The sequence below is a fragment of the Phoxinus phoxinus genome, assembly GCF_949152265.1.
Source record: "Phoxinus phoxinus genome assembly, chromosome: 23".
NCBI classification, from domain to species: domain Eukaryota; kingdom Metazoa; phylum Chordata; class Actinopteri; order Cypriniformes; family Leuciscidae; genus Phoxinus; species Phoxinus phoxinus.
This window is the reverse complement of record NC_136898.1, coordinates 26,177,378-26,191,591: the sequence shown is the minus strand read 5'-3', so window position 1 is coordinate 26,191,591 and position 14,214 is coordinate 26,177,378. Positions and strand designations below refer to the sequence as shown.

Below are 14,214 nucleotides of genomic sequence, written 5' to 3'. Positions count from 1 at the left end.
CAAATAACCAATAATTTGATGTAATACTCTTAATATATGATCTCTAATGAACCTTATTGAACCATACTGAAATGAGAATTATTGAATGTATAAACTCACCAAGGAACTCGTTCACATGTACATCGGATGAACCAGGGAAGTTCCAGATGATACACGTTTTCAAAATGTCTTAAGCATATACCGCTTCTCTCTGAACCCTTTGTTAGAGATATATACACACACGAGACACATCGTATTAGCTTTAAGCTAGCGCTGATATCGCGTCATTAACATGCGGTCAACACATAATGTAACAATCACATCACCTCAACTAATTTAAACTGCTACTTTTCTCTACATTGTCGTCATATAAATGATTTAGAGACATTTAAACAACTCTTACGTCAGTTCTCGACTCAATCTGGAGCTTCAAATCTCCCGGAGCAGTACGAGCATCCGCTCGCTTCAGAGGTTCACGGAGAAAAGAAAGATCTAGAAAGCGCTGATCTCTAAAAGTGCCGCGATAGCTGACATTTCAATGACGTCACTCAAAATGCGATCTCATTGGAGGATTTGCAAAGGGAGATAACACTATTGGACATATTTATAACATTAAATTTCTATATTTCTATATTCAATATTCAATTTATCTATTTCTATATAATGAATTAATTTGTTTGCAGTCTTATATTTGATCTGTCAGCAGCTTTAATACTTTAACTCTGTTGTTTAATTTGAAGTTCAATAGGCTCAATAGCTCCTAGGTCATCATCTGTAACAGGTTGGTAACTTGTAACATCTGGGGCAGGTGAGATTGTGACGGAGGAAACACAGTCCAATGACACAGTGTCCAACAGACCTGAAAACTGCAGCACATTTCTACTCATTGGTGGCTCAGTCTTTTCCGTGCATTTGCTTCTGCAGTTTTTCCACTTCATTTTCTTCTGTGGAGTCTTCTTCTAGTCTGATGTCAGGTAAGGTCTCTTTTTCAAGGCCTACGACAGCCGGTAGGGTTTCAGTGCTATCCAGTAAGGTTTCATTCACAGGCTCTACCACAGCTTTTTTTTTTTGTTGTTTTTTTGGTCTTTTGGCTTACAAAGAAATTATCCCAAAGGCATCTAGCAACTGTTTGCGCTTTCTGGTTACGGGTAGGAATAGCAACAGCGTACTTGGTAAAATGGTCTGTGATGACCAAAATATCCTTGGTGTTACTGCTGTCTGGTTCCAGCGACAGAAAATCCATACAAACTAGTTCTAATGGCCTATGAGTCTGAATATTCACCAAGGGAGCCGCTTTCTGTGGAGGAGTCTTCCTTCGAACACAGCGCTCGCACCTTTTGATTTTTATGTCCACATCAGCTGCCATCTTCGGCCAGTAAAATCTGGAACCGAGTAGATCGAGAGTTCGCTCCAGACCCAGATGCCCCAATTCATCATGAAGACTGGTAAGTACAATTCCTCGAAGATCTTCAGGTAAAGCAAGTTGGTTCAACACTTTGTCTCCATCCATCCTCTTCCGATATAACAAACCATTCTTCAGTTCAAGTTTGTTCCATTGTCTCATCCACAAGGTTACTGCAGGTAAGTGGAATTTCATGTTTGAAGGTTTGTTGTTAGACTCCAAGTAATCAATTACCTCTTTAATTTCAGGGTCAGTTCGCTGCTTCCTGATCAGATCCTCTTCAGACAGGCAAGGTATTTCTGGGAGACCAAGGCCATCTTCTTCCTGAATTTCTGGAGGTAATGCACTCTACCAAGGTCAACGGGAAAGACTGAGAATCATGGGATTGATTGACTATGTTTTTCACAGATGGCCTCCACTACTTCAGGTAAGATTGTCTTGGTGTTGCCTTCAAGATCTACAAGATGATGTAGAGTGAACTGTCTGATTCGCTCTTGCTCTTTTTTAGATTCCCAATCATCTGATGGTTCACCATTGGGACGACGAGACAATCCGTCCACATCTTGATTTTGTGCTCCAGCTCTGTATTGGATCTTAAAATTGTATGTTGAGAGACTGGATAACCATCTATAACTAGTAGCATCTAGTTTGGCAGACGTAAGGACATAGGTGAGGGGATTGCTATCAGTGACCACTGTGAAGTCTGCCCCATTCAGATTTTTGTGGTGAGTGCCCATATGAGAGCCAATTTGTGGGCAGGATACTTGGCCTCACACTTGGTTAATCCACGGCTGGCAAAAGCTATGACTCTCATGTGTCCTTGCTGTTCTTGATACAAAGCTGCCCCTAGACCGGTAGCACAAGCATCTGTATGCAATAGGTAAGACAGACGAGGATTGGCGTACCCCAATAAAGGAGCAGATGTTAACTTTTCGGCCTTCAAACACCTGTTGACACTCAGTAGTCCATCTGTCACACAGAGAGTCTTTTGGATTGAGGTAAGTATAATCTTTATCCTCTCTTTTTCCCTTTCGAACCAGAGGATAGCCAGCTGTAAGGTTGTTGAGCGGCTTTGCAATCTTGGAGAAATCTTTAACAAATCTCCGGTAATATCCTGTAAATCCTAAGAAGGTGCACAGACATTTGAAAGAATTTGCACTTCTCGGGTGAGAGCTTCAATCCATATTCTTTTAGGCGGTTCAGGACTTGTATCAGTCAACGCTCATGCTCCTCAAGGGTTTCGGAGAAGATGATGAGATCATCTATGAAGACTAAGACTTCTCTTCTATTTAAGTCACCCATGCAGTGCTCCATGAGCCGCTGGAATGTGCTTGGCACGTTGGTGATCCCTTGCGGCATACGGTTAAACTCCCAGAAACCAAGGGGACATACGAATGCTGTCTTCTGCTTGTCCGCTTCATCCATCTCAATCTGGTAATACCCAGAATTTAGGTCGAGAACAGAAAACCACTTGGAACCAGTTAACATAGAGAACACTTCCTCCAGGTTTGGGAGTGCGTACGCATCTCGTATGGTTTGAGAGTTTAGCTTCCTAAAGTCAATACATAGACGTACTGAGTTGTCTTTTTTTTGGACTACTACAATGGGGGATGCGAATGGGGACTCAGACTCCCGTATAATACCGGCTGCTAACAACTCCTGTAGATGTTTCCTGACGGCATCAATATCTTGTGGGTGGATGGGACGAGCTCTATGCTTGAAAGGAGTTTTGTCACTCAGTTTAATTCTGTGCTTCACCTTATCGGTGTGCCCATAATCCATTTCATTCAGAGCAAAGACTTCAGGCATAGTTTAACAAGGCTGATATCCGTTCTTTCCATCCAGAGGGCAGTGGGGAGTCTCCAAAATCAAGAGTTATCTGAGGACTTCAAGGCCTTTCTGGGGTTTCAGAAGCATGAAGTTCCGCAATCACAGACTTGGGAGGGATTACTAGGTTAGTCTGGGTTTTATTCTTGACTATCACAGGCAAGGAGAAGAAACTTTCACAGGTAAGGCGTGCAACCCACTAGCAACTAATAGACCCCCTGGCAGAGAAGATATTGTGGGAGAACTTATAACAGTCAGTTTTTCTGCTGGAAGATATTTCAGGCAGACAGTTCCATCAAGAACAGCAGTGCATCCTGCAGGCACAGTTTCAGGGCACCTTTTAATGTTACACATCCAAGGGTTTTGGCACATGATTGTCTTTGCCTCACATCAAGTGTCTTCAGTACAGCTGCGTACCCTTTAGAAGCAAATTTGGGGTTGACAGTCTCTTTATGTACATAACTGGAGTAAAGTACATCCAAGGTATTTGTACCGATGAGGACTTGTGGTACATTTACCAAATCTGGAACCACCAGTGCTAGTGTGGTAACCTCGGCATCTGTGCCTAGGAACTCTTTGGGAAACATTAAAGTTAAATCCACATACCCAAGGTAAGGCACGGATTGTCCATTGGTTCCCTCCACTTCCAGCAAAGATTTCAGGGGTTTCATGGGGTAATGAGACAAGTTATTTTTGTAAAATGAGAAGGGGATTGTAGTCACCTGGGAACCAGTGTCTAAAAGGAAGTTCACTTTGATTGCGTCAACATAGATTTGGGCAGTACATTTCATTCCAATTAGTCCCTGTGGTAGTTGGCTTTTAGGGCAATGATGCTTTGTCCCAGTCTCCATATGCCCTGCTACAGAGACTGTCTGGTGTTTAACTGAGTAGTAGTGGTTTGGTTCTTTAGGTCCCACTGGGCTTGTTTTTCTCTCAACTGGCGCCTCTTTTCATCTACCTTAGAAGAGTTCGGTTAATTTTCGCAGTTGATGGCAAGGTGTCCATCCTCACCACATCTAAAACAGTATCCAGGACGAGTGAACGTCACAGAACCACTTCTGAGTTGATTGTTCTCATCCCTCTCAGTTTGCCTATGCTGGAACTGTGCTGAGGAGCTTTTGAAATTAACCATCCTCCCGGACCAATGTTGAGGCGTTTCAGGGGTGGCCAACTGAGCCTTTAACTCTGCCACTTGCTTGTTTAGTCCCGCTATTTCCTTAGCTGCTGGGGTTTCTTTTGACACTTTACCAGAAATGGATGTTCTCATAGCCTCTACTTCTGCTTGTAGTTCTATTAGCTCTTTCTTTAGCTGGATCAAATCAGAATTTTTGGAATGATCAGGCTGGCATTTCTGATAAGTTGAGGTTTGCATAGCAGAAATGTGAGCATTAATTTCAGATATCTGAGCCCTCATAGTATCCACCTCTTCCGCTCAACATAACTTGCAACCGGTGCAAATAACTGGAGGGCTTCTCCCCTGGGTTCTGTAGCATGGTCATGAATTTTGCTAACAGCTCATCGCCATCCTCCACAGATCCGTAAACAGACTCTAGCAACTCCAAGTAAACTGAAGGTAAAGACTGGGGACTCGCATGTTTAATGACATCAGCTGCCGGAGGGAGCAGACTATCAAGTATTCTCCTCGTGCGAGATAAATCCGAAATGGAAGGATAATCTAAGAGAAATTGAACACTTGCCCGCCAAGTGTCGAAGTCTGGTTCGTTTACTGGCCTAGGAACTTTCCCAGAGAAAGACCTGAGACGGAAAGAGGCAGGTTGTAATGTAGCAGCGTCGTTGGTTCTGACAATGTGTTCAGCTACAACCTTTGGCACATTGGGCGGATCAATCATGTCCATTGTAAGTGGATGGGGTAACACTGTAGCTGCAGGATGGCTAGTTCTACTGCTGGGTTTTTCCTTGGACAGGTTTTGTGATGTCTTGGATTCAATTGAGGGAGGGGCTACTTGTTCTGTGGTTACTCTCTGTAAGTTGGCTGGGGACGACTGTCCATCCAGTGAGCTGGTGGTGCTGCTATCACGAGTTTGAGAGTCTGCAGCATGTGGATACTCAACTCTATCACCTGAAGCAGCTATGGGCTCAGCAACAGAACAGCCAACTTTCCTCCTCTTTAATTCCTCCTGGAGCATTTCTTCAATTGACTTTCCACTAGCGCTAGCAATAGTTTGTAGTTCTTCCAAATACAGCTTAGTGGCACTGTCACTAGCTACTTGAGGGTAGACACAGCTTAAGGCACGCACTATGAAAGTTGTATCTGGGTTTGACGTACTGTATTGTTACAGGCAGAAGGGGCATTCGTTTTTTCATAGCAGAGCTATAAGTAAACTCTATAATGGCATGTTGATGGAATTCAGAGTTTGGGTCGTCAATGAGAAGGTTTTGACTAATGCTGCCATATCTCAACAACCATGCTTTTAAGTCCTGATCTGTTTCAGTCAATGTTAAGCCGCTGACTATTACGGCATTTGAGACATCTACATTCTCTCTTTTTACAATTTCCATTTTGTCAATATTTTGCTGAGTGTAAAGATTATTAATTTGACTTAAAACCAGTCACTATTGCTGCAGGCAAATCTCTCTCCTGGCTGGCGCTCGCCACTTTTTCTTGTAACCCGTTACACATGATAATGTTTTGTTAACTTTACTAACGGACCAGTGGGCTCAAAAGATTAGGTTCATCCGGGGAGAGAGATGATGCAGCAGCAGTGAACACTAAGAACAAGTTTGAATTTGTATTGAGACAATAAAACAAAAGAAATTAATTGATTTTTACCCTTCTTCCTTTCAAGGTTTAATGACTATTGACTTATTTTCTTCCTTTTGATACCTTGTTGTAAAATTGAAATGTTAATTAATCAACTGGTTGAACATGGATCCATATAACCTCACAAAGATATAAGTAAAAGAAAATAGAAACGTTAAACCAAAACAAATATTGTTCACTCTGAACGTAAATACCCAGAATTGTCCAAAAGTCCGATATTTTCCAATGAACAGATCAGTTCATAAACTCAGTCCCAAAGGTCCATGAGGTACTTAATTCAGTCGTCCAATTCTGTCCTGGTAGAACAGAATGAATTGATGTGTGATTCTAATCCTACCGTTCAAAGATGAGCAAGTTCAGTTTCAGGGTTTTTTTCAACAGGGAAATCAAAGGATTCGTTACATGGGTGGCTCGCCAGTCCAACCCCACCGTTAAGCACACAGAAAGAGCTGAGACAATCCACAATCCAGGAATGATTCACACTTCGTTAGATTCTCATGCAGAATGGATCACACTCATCAGCTGAACATCACAGCACTCACATGGAAACAAAAGCAGAACACAAAAACCTGCAAAATAGCAATTAGAATTTGACATTATATACAAATAAATTCAGTTTACGCACAACTTCTAATAAAACACATTCATAGAACTCTGTGCAATAAATTGTCTTTGTGCAATAAATAAATAAAAATTTTCCATACTTGCTTGTAAGCATCTTATTTAACACACACATTGCACTTCATGACATTCATTTCACATAAATGCCTACCGTATTTTCCGGACAATAAGTCGCACTTTTTTTTCATAGTTTTGCTGGTCCTGCAAATTATAGTCAGGTGCGACTTATATATCAAAATTAATTCATACTGACTGAGATGAACCAAGAGATAACATTACCGTCTACAGCCGCGAGAGGGCGCTCTAGTTGGCGGAGTTGTTCAGAAGCGACACCGAGGAAGAACTCAATGGATTTAGTGTTGTGGAATGAGAACGCAGGAGCTTGGTGAACTTGCTTAGCGGTAACTTGTTGGACTCGCTGGCTAATGTTAATTTAGCCTATTCAGCCTCCCAGGTATATGTTCTTTATGCTATTGTGTAGGGTTTCCCACAGAAAATGTGTTAGTTAAGGTGTAACTTAACTTTGTGTTAGCCTACATGTCGCCACCATACACATCACCATAAATGCTCCTGATAAATGATTTGTTATTAAAGCATTAACATTCAGAAACCACTGTTAATTTAACATAAAAGCAAGCAGGCTGCGTAACTGACATGGTTCCTAAAAAGCTGACATCAGTTCATCGCGATCTCATACATCTCTGTTATTATCAATGAAGCTGACAGCATAATGAATCTTTCATATCTTTTATAATCAGAGGATTTGCCAGCATGCAGAATTCAGCACTGAACAAAAAGTCAGTTTTGAGTGGTGAAGGGTTTCTATCTTAAATGCTTCTGATTGGCCATTGCGTTCAAGAAATCAACACATATGTCTGTGATTGGCTACATCGCTCAACTCTGCAAACATGTTACAAATAGTAACTCTGGCCTTTAAATCATTTGTATTTTTTTTTAGTTGTTCTTGTTGCTTTTCTTGCAACAGATGAATAATTTATTAGTTTTTATGTTTTACTCATAGATATTTCTATTTAATCGTTTTATTCTCCCGCAGCCCGCACACACAGAGTGAGTGCATTAGGCTACCGCCTGCGCTCGCACTCGGCCATCACATCTAGTCCAGCGCCGCACATCTCTAGATCACGGAAATATCGGCTCGGGCAGAGAATCTAAGCTCTAAACAGGACAGAGTAACGCGGCGGATATCGCTCATATACATTTTTTTTGACGTAGTTAAAGCGGCAGGCGTATGTTGCTTAGGCGGCCACCTTAGTTCCAAAGTGCTGCGAGAAACCCTGAGTTACGTTAACATGCCGGACACCTATTCAGCTTGTTGTTCTGTGTGCTGAATACAATGTTTAATGCCAATGCAGTGTTGACAGAACCTTCCTGGTTCTAGTAAGAACTCGAGCTGCTGCGTTTTGAACTAGCTGTAGTTTGTTTATTAAGCGTGCAGGGCAACCACCCAGTAGAGCATTACAATAATCTAGCCTTGAGGTCATGAACGCATGAACTAATGTTCCGCATTTGTCAATGAGAGCATATGGCGTAATTTAGATATATTTTTAAGATATATGAAAAATGCGGTTTTACAGATACTAGACACATGACTTTCAAATGAAAGATTGGTATCAAAGAGCACACCCAGGTTCCTAACCGACGACGAAGACTTAACAGAGCAGCCATGAAGTGTTAGACAGTATTCTAGGTTATTACGTGTGGAAGTTTTTTGTCCAATAATTAGAATCTCTGTTTTTTCAGAATTTAGTACTAGGAAATTACTAGTCATCCAATTTTTTATATCAACTATGCATTCTGTTAATTTTGTGAATTGGTAGGTTTCGTTAGGTTTTGAAGAAATATACAGCTGAGTATCGTCGGCATAACAGTGAAAGCTAATTCCATGTTTCCTAATGATATCTCCTAATGGTAGCATGTACAGAGTGAACAGCAGCGGTCCCAGTACTGAGCCTTGTGGTACGCCATACTGAACTTGTGATTGATAAGACATCTCTTAACCCCCTGAGGTCGGCAAACGCGTGGGCGCGTTTTGCTCGTTTTTTTTTACATAGCAGCAAAATAGACCTAAAATACTCCGTCGGTTTTGGTCATACAGACTTAAGAAATATGAAAAAATAAGCTGTTAAATGTCTACTTTTTTATGTGTCCACTTACAATCGAAATAAAACATTGTGCTTTTGTAAAATAAAGAAAGTAAACAGGGAGTGCTTTATGCCTCTCCGTCTCCGTGAACTTTTTTTCTGAAGCACTTCTCTAAACTCAAACAAAACTCAGCGAATACTATTCACTCAGACATGAGCTATATATCTCTATAATCATTTAAGTGTGTAGTTTTAAATTATCTAATTCAAATCTAAAACAAATATTCTCTGTTTATGTAATCTATATAAAAAGAGCGAGAGATCAGCTGTGCTCATTATCGTTCTGGCACCTCATTACTCCGCTAATGTGACACGCCCATCGAGAGCGCGCCGCTATTCAAACACAGATTATCTGGAGCAACACATGCAAACCAGTCAACGCCCACAACAGCTGGACAACACACTCGCTGTGAGGAATAGCTCTGCTAATAATATCGTGATTATCCTGGAAATTTTACCTCAAACGTGCTGGAGTAGCCGAACAACGGATCCAGCTGCAGATCATCAGTAAGTGCTTTGTTCTAATCGCGATATGAACTGGTGTCTGTAATCCGCAAAAGACTGTTTAAATTTGAATCGCGTTTCTGTGTTTGAATGAATGCACGGCGCATGTGCATGCGTTTGTTTACTAACGTTACAGCTCGCGCGTGTCTGTGTGTGTGAATGAAATATCTATTGCCTACTGAGATGAGTAAAAATCGACTGAATACGTTAAAATAAAATGTCTTTGTATAAGCAACATTTTAAACTGCAAATTAACATTTATGCCCTAATATAGGCTATATTATAAAAGACGATATGTTACAGACGAAATATGAAAGACAACATTTCGTTTTGGATAAATTATAAAGCTTTTACTGCCACATCAAAACCTAATTTCCAAGGTGCAAACAAAATCTTAAAAGGTCAATATAAGCCTTCTCTTTAAATTATTTTTGTGTTTTATTAGTGACAAATTTGGGGAGAGGATAGCCTACATCCAAAACTTTCTGAAAATACGAATGAGAATTAACTGCACAATTACTAGAAATGTTTTTACCTTGGATATTATACAATTTGCAAGCATAGGCCTACACAGTTTGTGGAAAAATACACTTTTTTTTCAAGATGTTTCCAACTCTGAACCAATTCTGTAGATGTGTGTGTGTATGTATGTATGTATATATATATATATATATATATATATATATATATATGTGTGTGTGTGTGTGTGTGTTGTCTTTGCATTCTTTGCATTCTGTGTGGCTCAGTGACACACTCAGTGAAAGGCTCATTAGTATGCAGCATTAGCAGGTCTTCTTTGTCTCCAGGTGTGAATGAGGACATTATTCATGACCTAGTTGGATCATTCACGCCCCCCTGCATATTGCCTTTCCAAACAAAAAGTGTCTTACAAAATTTAAATCAATCTATTGTTTAATGTGAACGATTAGCCCGGATGATTTTCAGATCATTTTGAAGTAAATACTCTAGCCGACAAGATCCATTAGTCAAAAGTATTGTGGAAATATGTGAAGTTGGTCGTTTGTGGTCTTATATCAGAACATTTAAGTTTGAGTTTTTTGAATAACCACGCATAAATAATATTCTCTCAAAAATGCAAACATGTACATACATGTTGCTCACATATTATGATAGTCATGTTCGTGCTAAATAGAGTGTAATTACACCTTTGCCATTAATATGTTTATAAGCAACTGATAAAAATACAAATATCAGGTCATGTCAAAACATCTCAAGGACCCCAAAAACACCTTAGACTCCAGAGGGTTCATTTACTGCTACAAACTGATAACGGTCAGATAAGTATGATTTAAACCATGCTAGTGCAATTCCACTAATGCCAACATAATGTTCGAGTCTATTTAAAAGAATGTTGTGGTCAATAGTGTCAAATGCAGCACTAAGATCGAGTAACAGAGATAATAGAGATACAACCACGATCGTATGATAAGAGCAAATCATTTGTGACTAACGAGAGCTGTCTCGGTACTATGGTAAGGTCTAAATCCGGACTGAAAATCCTTGCAGATATCATTGTGCATGTCTTTAAGAAGACGTGGTAAAAACAAAATTGCTGTGAATTTTTTAAAATCCTAAACAAAAGATTTAATGTTCTAAATACAACAGTTGATGACAGTGTGGCCAGAATGCTTTCATTTCTATCACGTTAACACAATACATTTCTCAATACTGTTTTATAATTTGGATTAAGTTTGACTTGTTGCAATGTTGGAGATAGTTCGATATAAATCTAGAGAGTAACGTGACAACAAAATAAAATACAGCTTATCTGTACTTACTTGGTTTGAGCCAGTGTCTTGTCTGATCACCAACCAGAGGCTCGTGGAGACAAGAAGGAAACTGTGTTTTCGTGGCTGTGGATGTTCTGAATGTGGTTTGCTACAGAGCTCCACTTGGCCACTACCTCCTCCCCAGATGTTGATGTGGTCGCAGACCAATAAAGGTGATTGACCACACTCTTTCTCCACAGCCCCACGTCCTGCAGTCCCTTACCCTTACTAAGGGCATCCATTGTTTTACCAAGCCCTGAACACAAAGAATAATAAAAACAATTACTGTAATCAGTGTTTCTCGCAGCACTGTATAGACCAATGTGGTGGACTAACATTCAGTATAGGCTATATGATAAAAATCAGTTTATGTGACAAATTCATATTTTTGGGGCATCTTAAAAAGTTCACTTTGTGCAATCTTCCCATATAATTGACTACGACTTTAACTGACAATTTTTCTGTTAGAAATACTGGTTCTGTTGTCATTCAATTGAAAATACTAACTTTTTCCCATATGCCAAGGGTTGAAGAAGTGTCCAATGTCCTTTTTTTGCTCCCTCATAAACTTCTGTACACCTGTGTGACGGTCAGTCACCAAAGACTGGACCACAACACCTCTTTCCTCAAGAAGAGACAGGCTTCTTTCAAATCCCTCCTTCTCCATCTGTTGGCTGTTTCCAACTTCATTGCTCTTCAAACACAAAAAAATACTTTAGATCAATGCACAGTATATAGTAAATCACATAACAAAATGTTTTCATTGTGTAGTTATTTACCTGGACTAGTTGGATGTCTATGACCCTATTGGCTTTGATGTCCATCATGGTGTAGCTGCCATATTTTGCTGAATGTCCTACAATTTAGTTATTTGCACTTTAGTCAACAAAGCCTGACAGCAGTCTATATATATATATATATATATATATATAATTAATGAGTTATTTATTACCAGGTGAAGCAGCTCTCATGTCCCCACCAAGAGTCACAGCCTAATCAGCAATGGCATTTTCAATAATGTCATCCTGCTCAATCTTCCACTGCCAGTTTATGGTTGGGATAAGGAGTTTGGCCTGATGCTTGTGGAAGCACGGCTCAGAGATCCCCTGGATTTTGAAGACATCCAAGAACTAAAGAGAAAAAAAAAACCTCTTCATGTAATGACCTGAGGGGTGTGCAAACATGACAGCGCTATGTTATTATCTCTCACCTTCAATATCTGGCAAAATGATGAGCCAGTGAACAGAACATCTGCACAGATCTGTAGGTTTCCCTCTGGTATATTGTTTACCATTGGCTGGCTCGACCAATCACAGTGCTGTTTGATAGGAGAAGTGTCCCAATGGTTGTTTGTGAAACTGTCAGGATTGTTGGTTTCTGTTTTATTTTGGTAGTCTGGTTTTCTGTCTTGTTTTACTTCCTGTCTTTGAGTTTTCCCACCCTTGTGATTGTCTAGTGTCACCTGTTACTCGTTTTCTCATTACACTGTGTATTTAGTCTCTGTGTTTCCCTTGTCTGTTGTCAGGTCATTATATTTTCTGTGTTGGAGTGCTGTGTATTAGTCTGCCTGTTTTTGTCGCCGTGTCGCTTATTCCCGTGGTTCCTTTGTTACTTTGTTTTTTGGATAGCCTTGCCTGCTGTTTTTGGACACCTTTTGTTGTATGGATTTTTGTTTAATAAATATTCAAGCTCATCACATCGCCTGCCATCTCTGCATTTGGGTCTGCATTCTCTGAATTCTTGACAGACACAACCAAACTCCGGGTGCTGACAGGGCATCTTCTAAAAAGCTCCAGCAGTTTATCTTCATAAACAATGTACTTAGTCACTTTGTGGGGTAATACTTCATTGGAGAAGACTCTGTAAAAGTAAAAACAAATTTAAATAAAAGCATAAATAATCATAATTTGGTTTATGTAATGTGTATGTATAAGAAATAACTTAATGACAAATCATCAAAAGTATTTAAAAACAAGTAATAGCTAAATTAGAACAGTCAAATATAACTGAAAAACCTAACGGGACTAAACGCCTTACCTTGTACAGTTCATGGTGCTCTCACTTCCATCTTGATAGTAGCTGGAGTCATCAGTGGACACCTCACATCTTTTCCTCTTTATTGGTGTAGAGGTTGCCCCGGGACACTATGTGAAAGGCTCCATCAGTGTGCCTGTGTCACACGGCACACTCCTGTTAGGCATTCTGGCCTGGGTGGCTGCACAAATTAATAATAGATTAATTATCAATAAGCAGCAAAAATACAAAACAAACTTCTATAATCTTGACTATATGATGAGATATACAAAAGCTCCATAGTATTCAAAATCACCTTTGCTTCTCCTCATGGGCTTCACGTTAGCCTGCACACCTGCAGAGCTGGAGCTGACTGGTTCAGTCTGGCACCCAATTTCTCTGGTCATTGTACGCTAAAAAAAAAATTGTGTTACAATTAGTCTTATATTCAGTCATTTTGAGGTAATTTTTCCAGGATTATTATTACTATTACGTTTAGTATATTTTGCTGCTATATCCAGCAAAACGCGCCGGCACGTTTGTCGACACCAGAGGGTTAACTTAAGCCTAATAGGAAGGAACATAAATTGTGATTAAAAATATATGCTCACTCACATCATGACGCTGCGGTGGTGGAGTCCGTGCAGGAAGAGCAGCGTTTGGCACTTTTTTTTAGCGCAAGCTTTCAGAAGCCCATCTCCACCTCCATTGCGTTGGAGAAGCAATCCCGGAGGAGGAGGAGGAGGAGGAGGAGGAGGAGGAGGAGGAGGTCAAGGTGGAAGAGGCCATGCACGGACCCCTATTTCGTATGATATAAGAGCAACTTTGGTGGACCATCTCATCAACCATGGCCTGACTATGAGGGAAGCTGGGCAGAGAGTCCACCCACATCTAAGCCGCTTCACAGTGAACACAGGTGTCTTCACCTCTCTACCTTCTACTCTACTCAGATGGTATTTACAGCACTGTACTACAGTATATCACATTACCACATCATGTGTACAGGGTATTGCAGGGTGCTAATGCTCCTTTTGCAGCCAAAGTGATAGTTTTAGTGAAACATACCATGATTCAGGGGCGTCGGACTGGGGGTAAAAAAACAGTACTGATTACCAGGGCCCCAAGGAGAGAGAG

At 40.4% G+C, this 14,214-nt stretch overlaps 1 protein-coding gene across 1 annotated transcript; it reads right to left on the bottom strand.

Annotated features, from left to right (window-relative positions):
• Window positions 1–5,760: 5,760 nt before the first annotated feature.
• LOC306992202 (uncharacterized protein) lies at window positions 5,761–13,841 on the bottom strand. Its single transcript, XM_079600842.1, has 9 exons — window positions 13,696–13,841; window positions 13,397–13,493; window positions 13,105–13,282; window positions 12,278–12,927; window positions 12,020–12,197; window positions 11,847–11,923; window positions 11,575–11,761; window positions 11,077–11,323; window positions 5,761–6,559 (listed from the first exon to the last, which is right to left on the bottom strand). Exons 5-8 carry the CDS (start codon window positions 12,036–12,038, stop codon window positions 11,103–11,105), a joined length of 504 nt encoding a protein of 167 aa, XP_079456968.1. The 5' UTR covers window positions 12,039–12,197; window positions 12,278–12,927; window positions 13,105–13,282; window positions 13,397–13,493; window positions 13,696–13,841; the 3' UTR covers window positions 5,761–6,559; window positions 11,077–11,102.
• Window positions 13,842–14,214: the final 373 nt, after the last annotated feature.

Excerpts from the sequence above, each read along its gene's own strand:
- LOC306992202 (XM_079600842.1), bottom strand. Across the intron at positions 11,762-11,846 it reads TAGACATCCAACTAGTCCAG|AGCAATGAAGTTGGAAACAG; the intron begins GTAAATAACTAC and ends TTGTGTTTGAAG. Across the intron at positions 11,324-11,574 it reads CCCTTGGCATATGGGAAAAA|GGCTTGGTAAAACAATGGAT; the intron begins GTTAGTATTTTC and ends CTTTGTGTTCAG.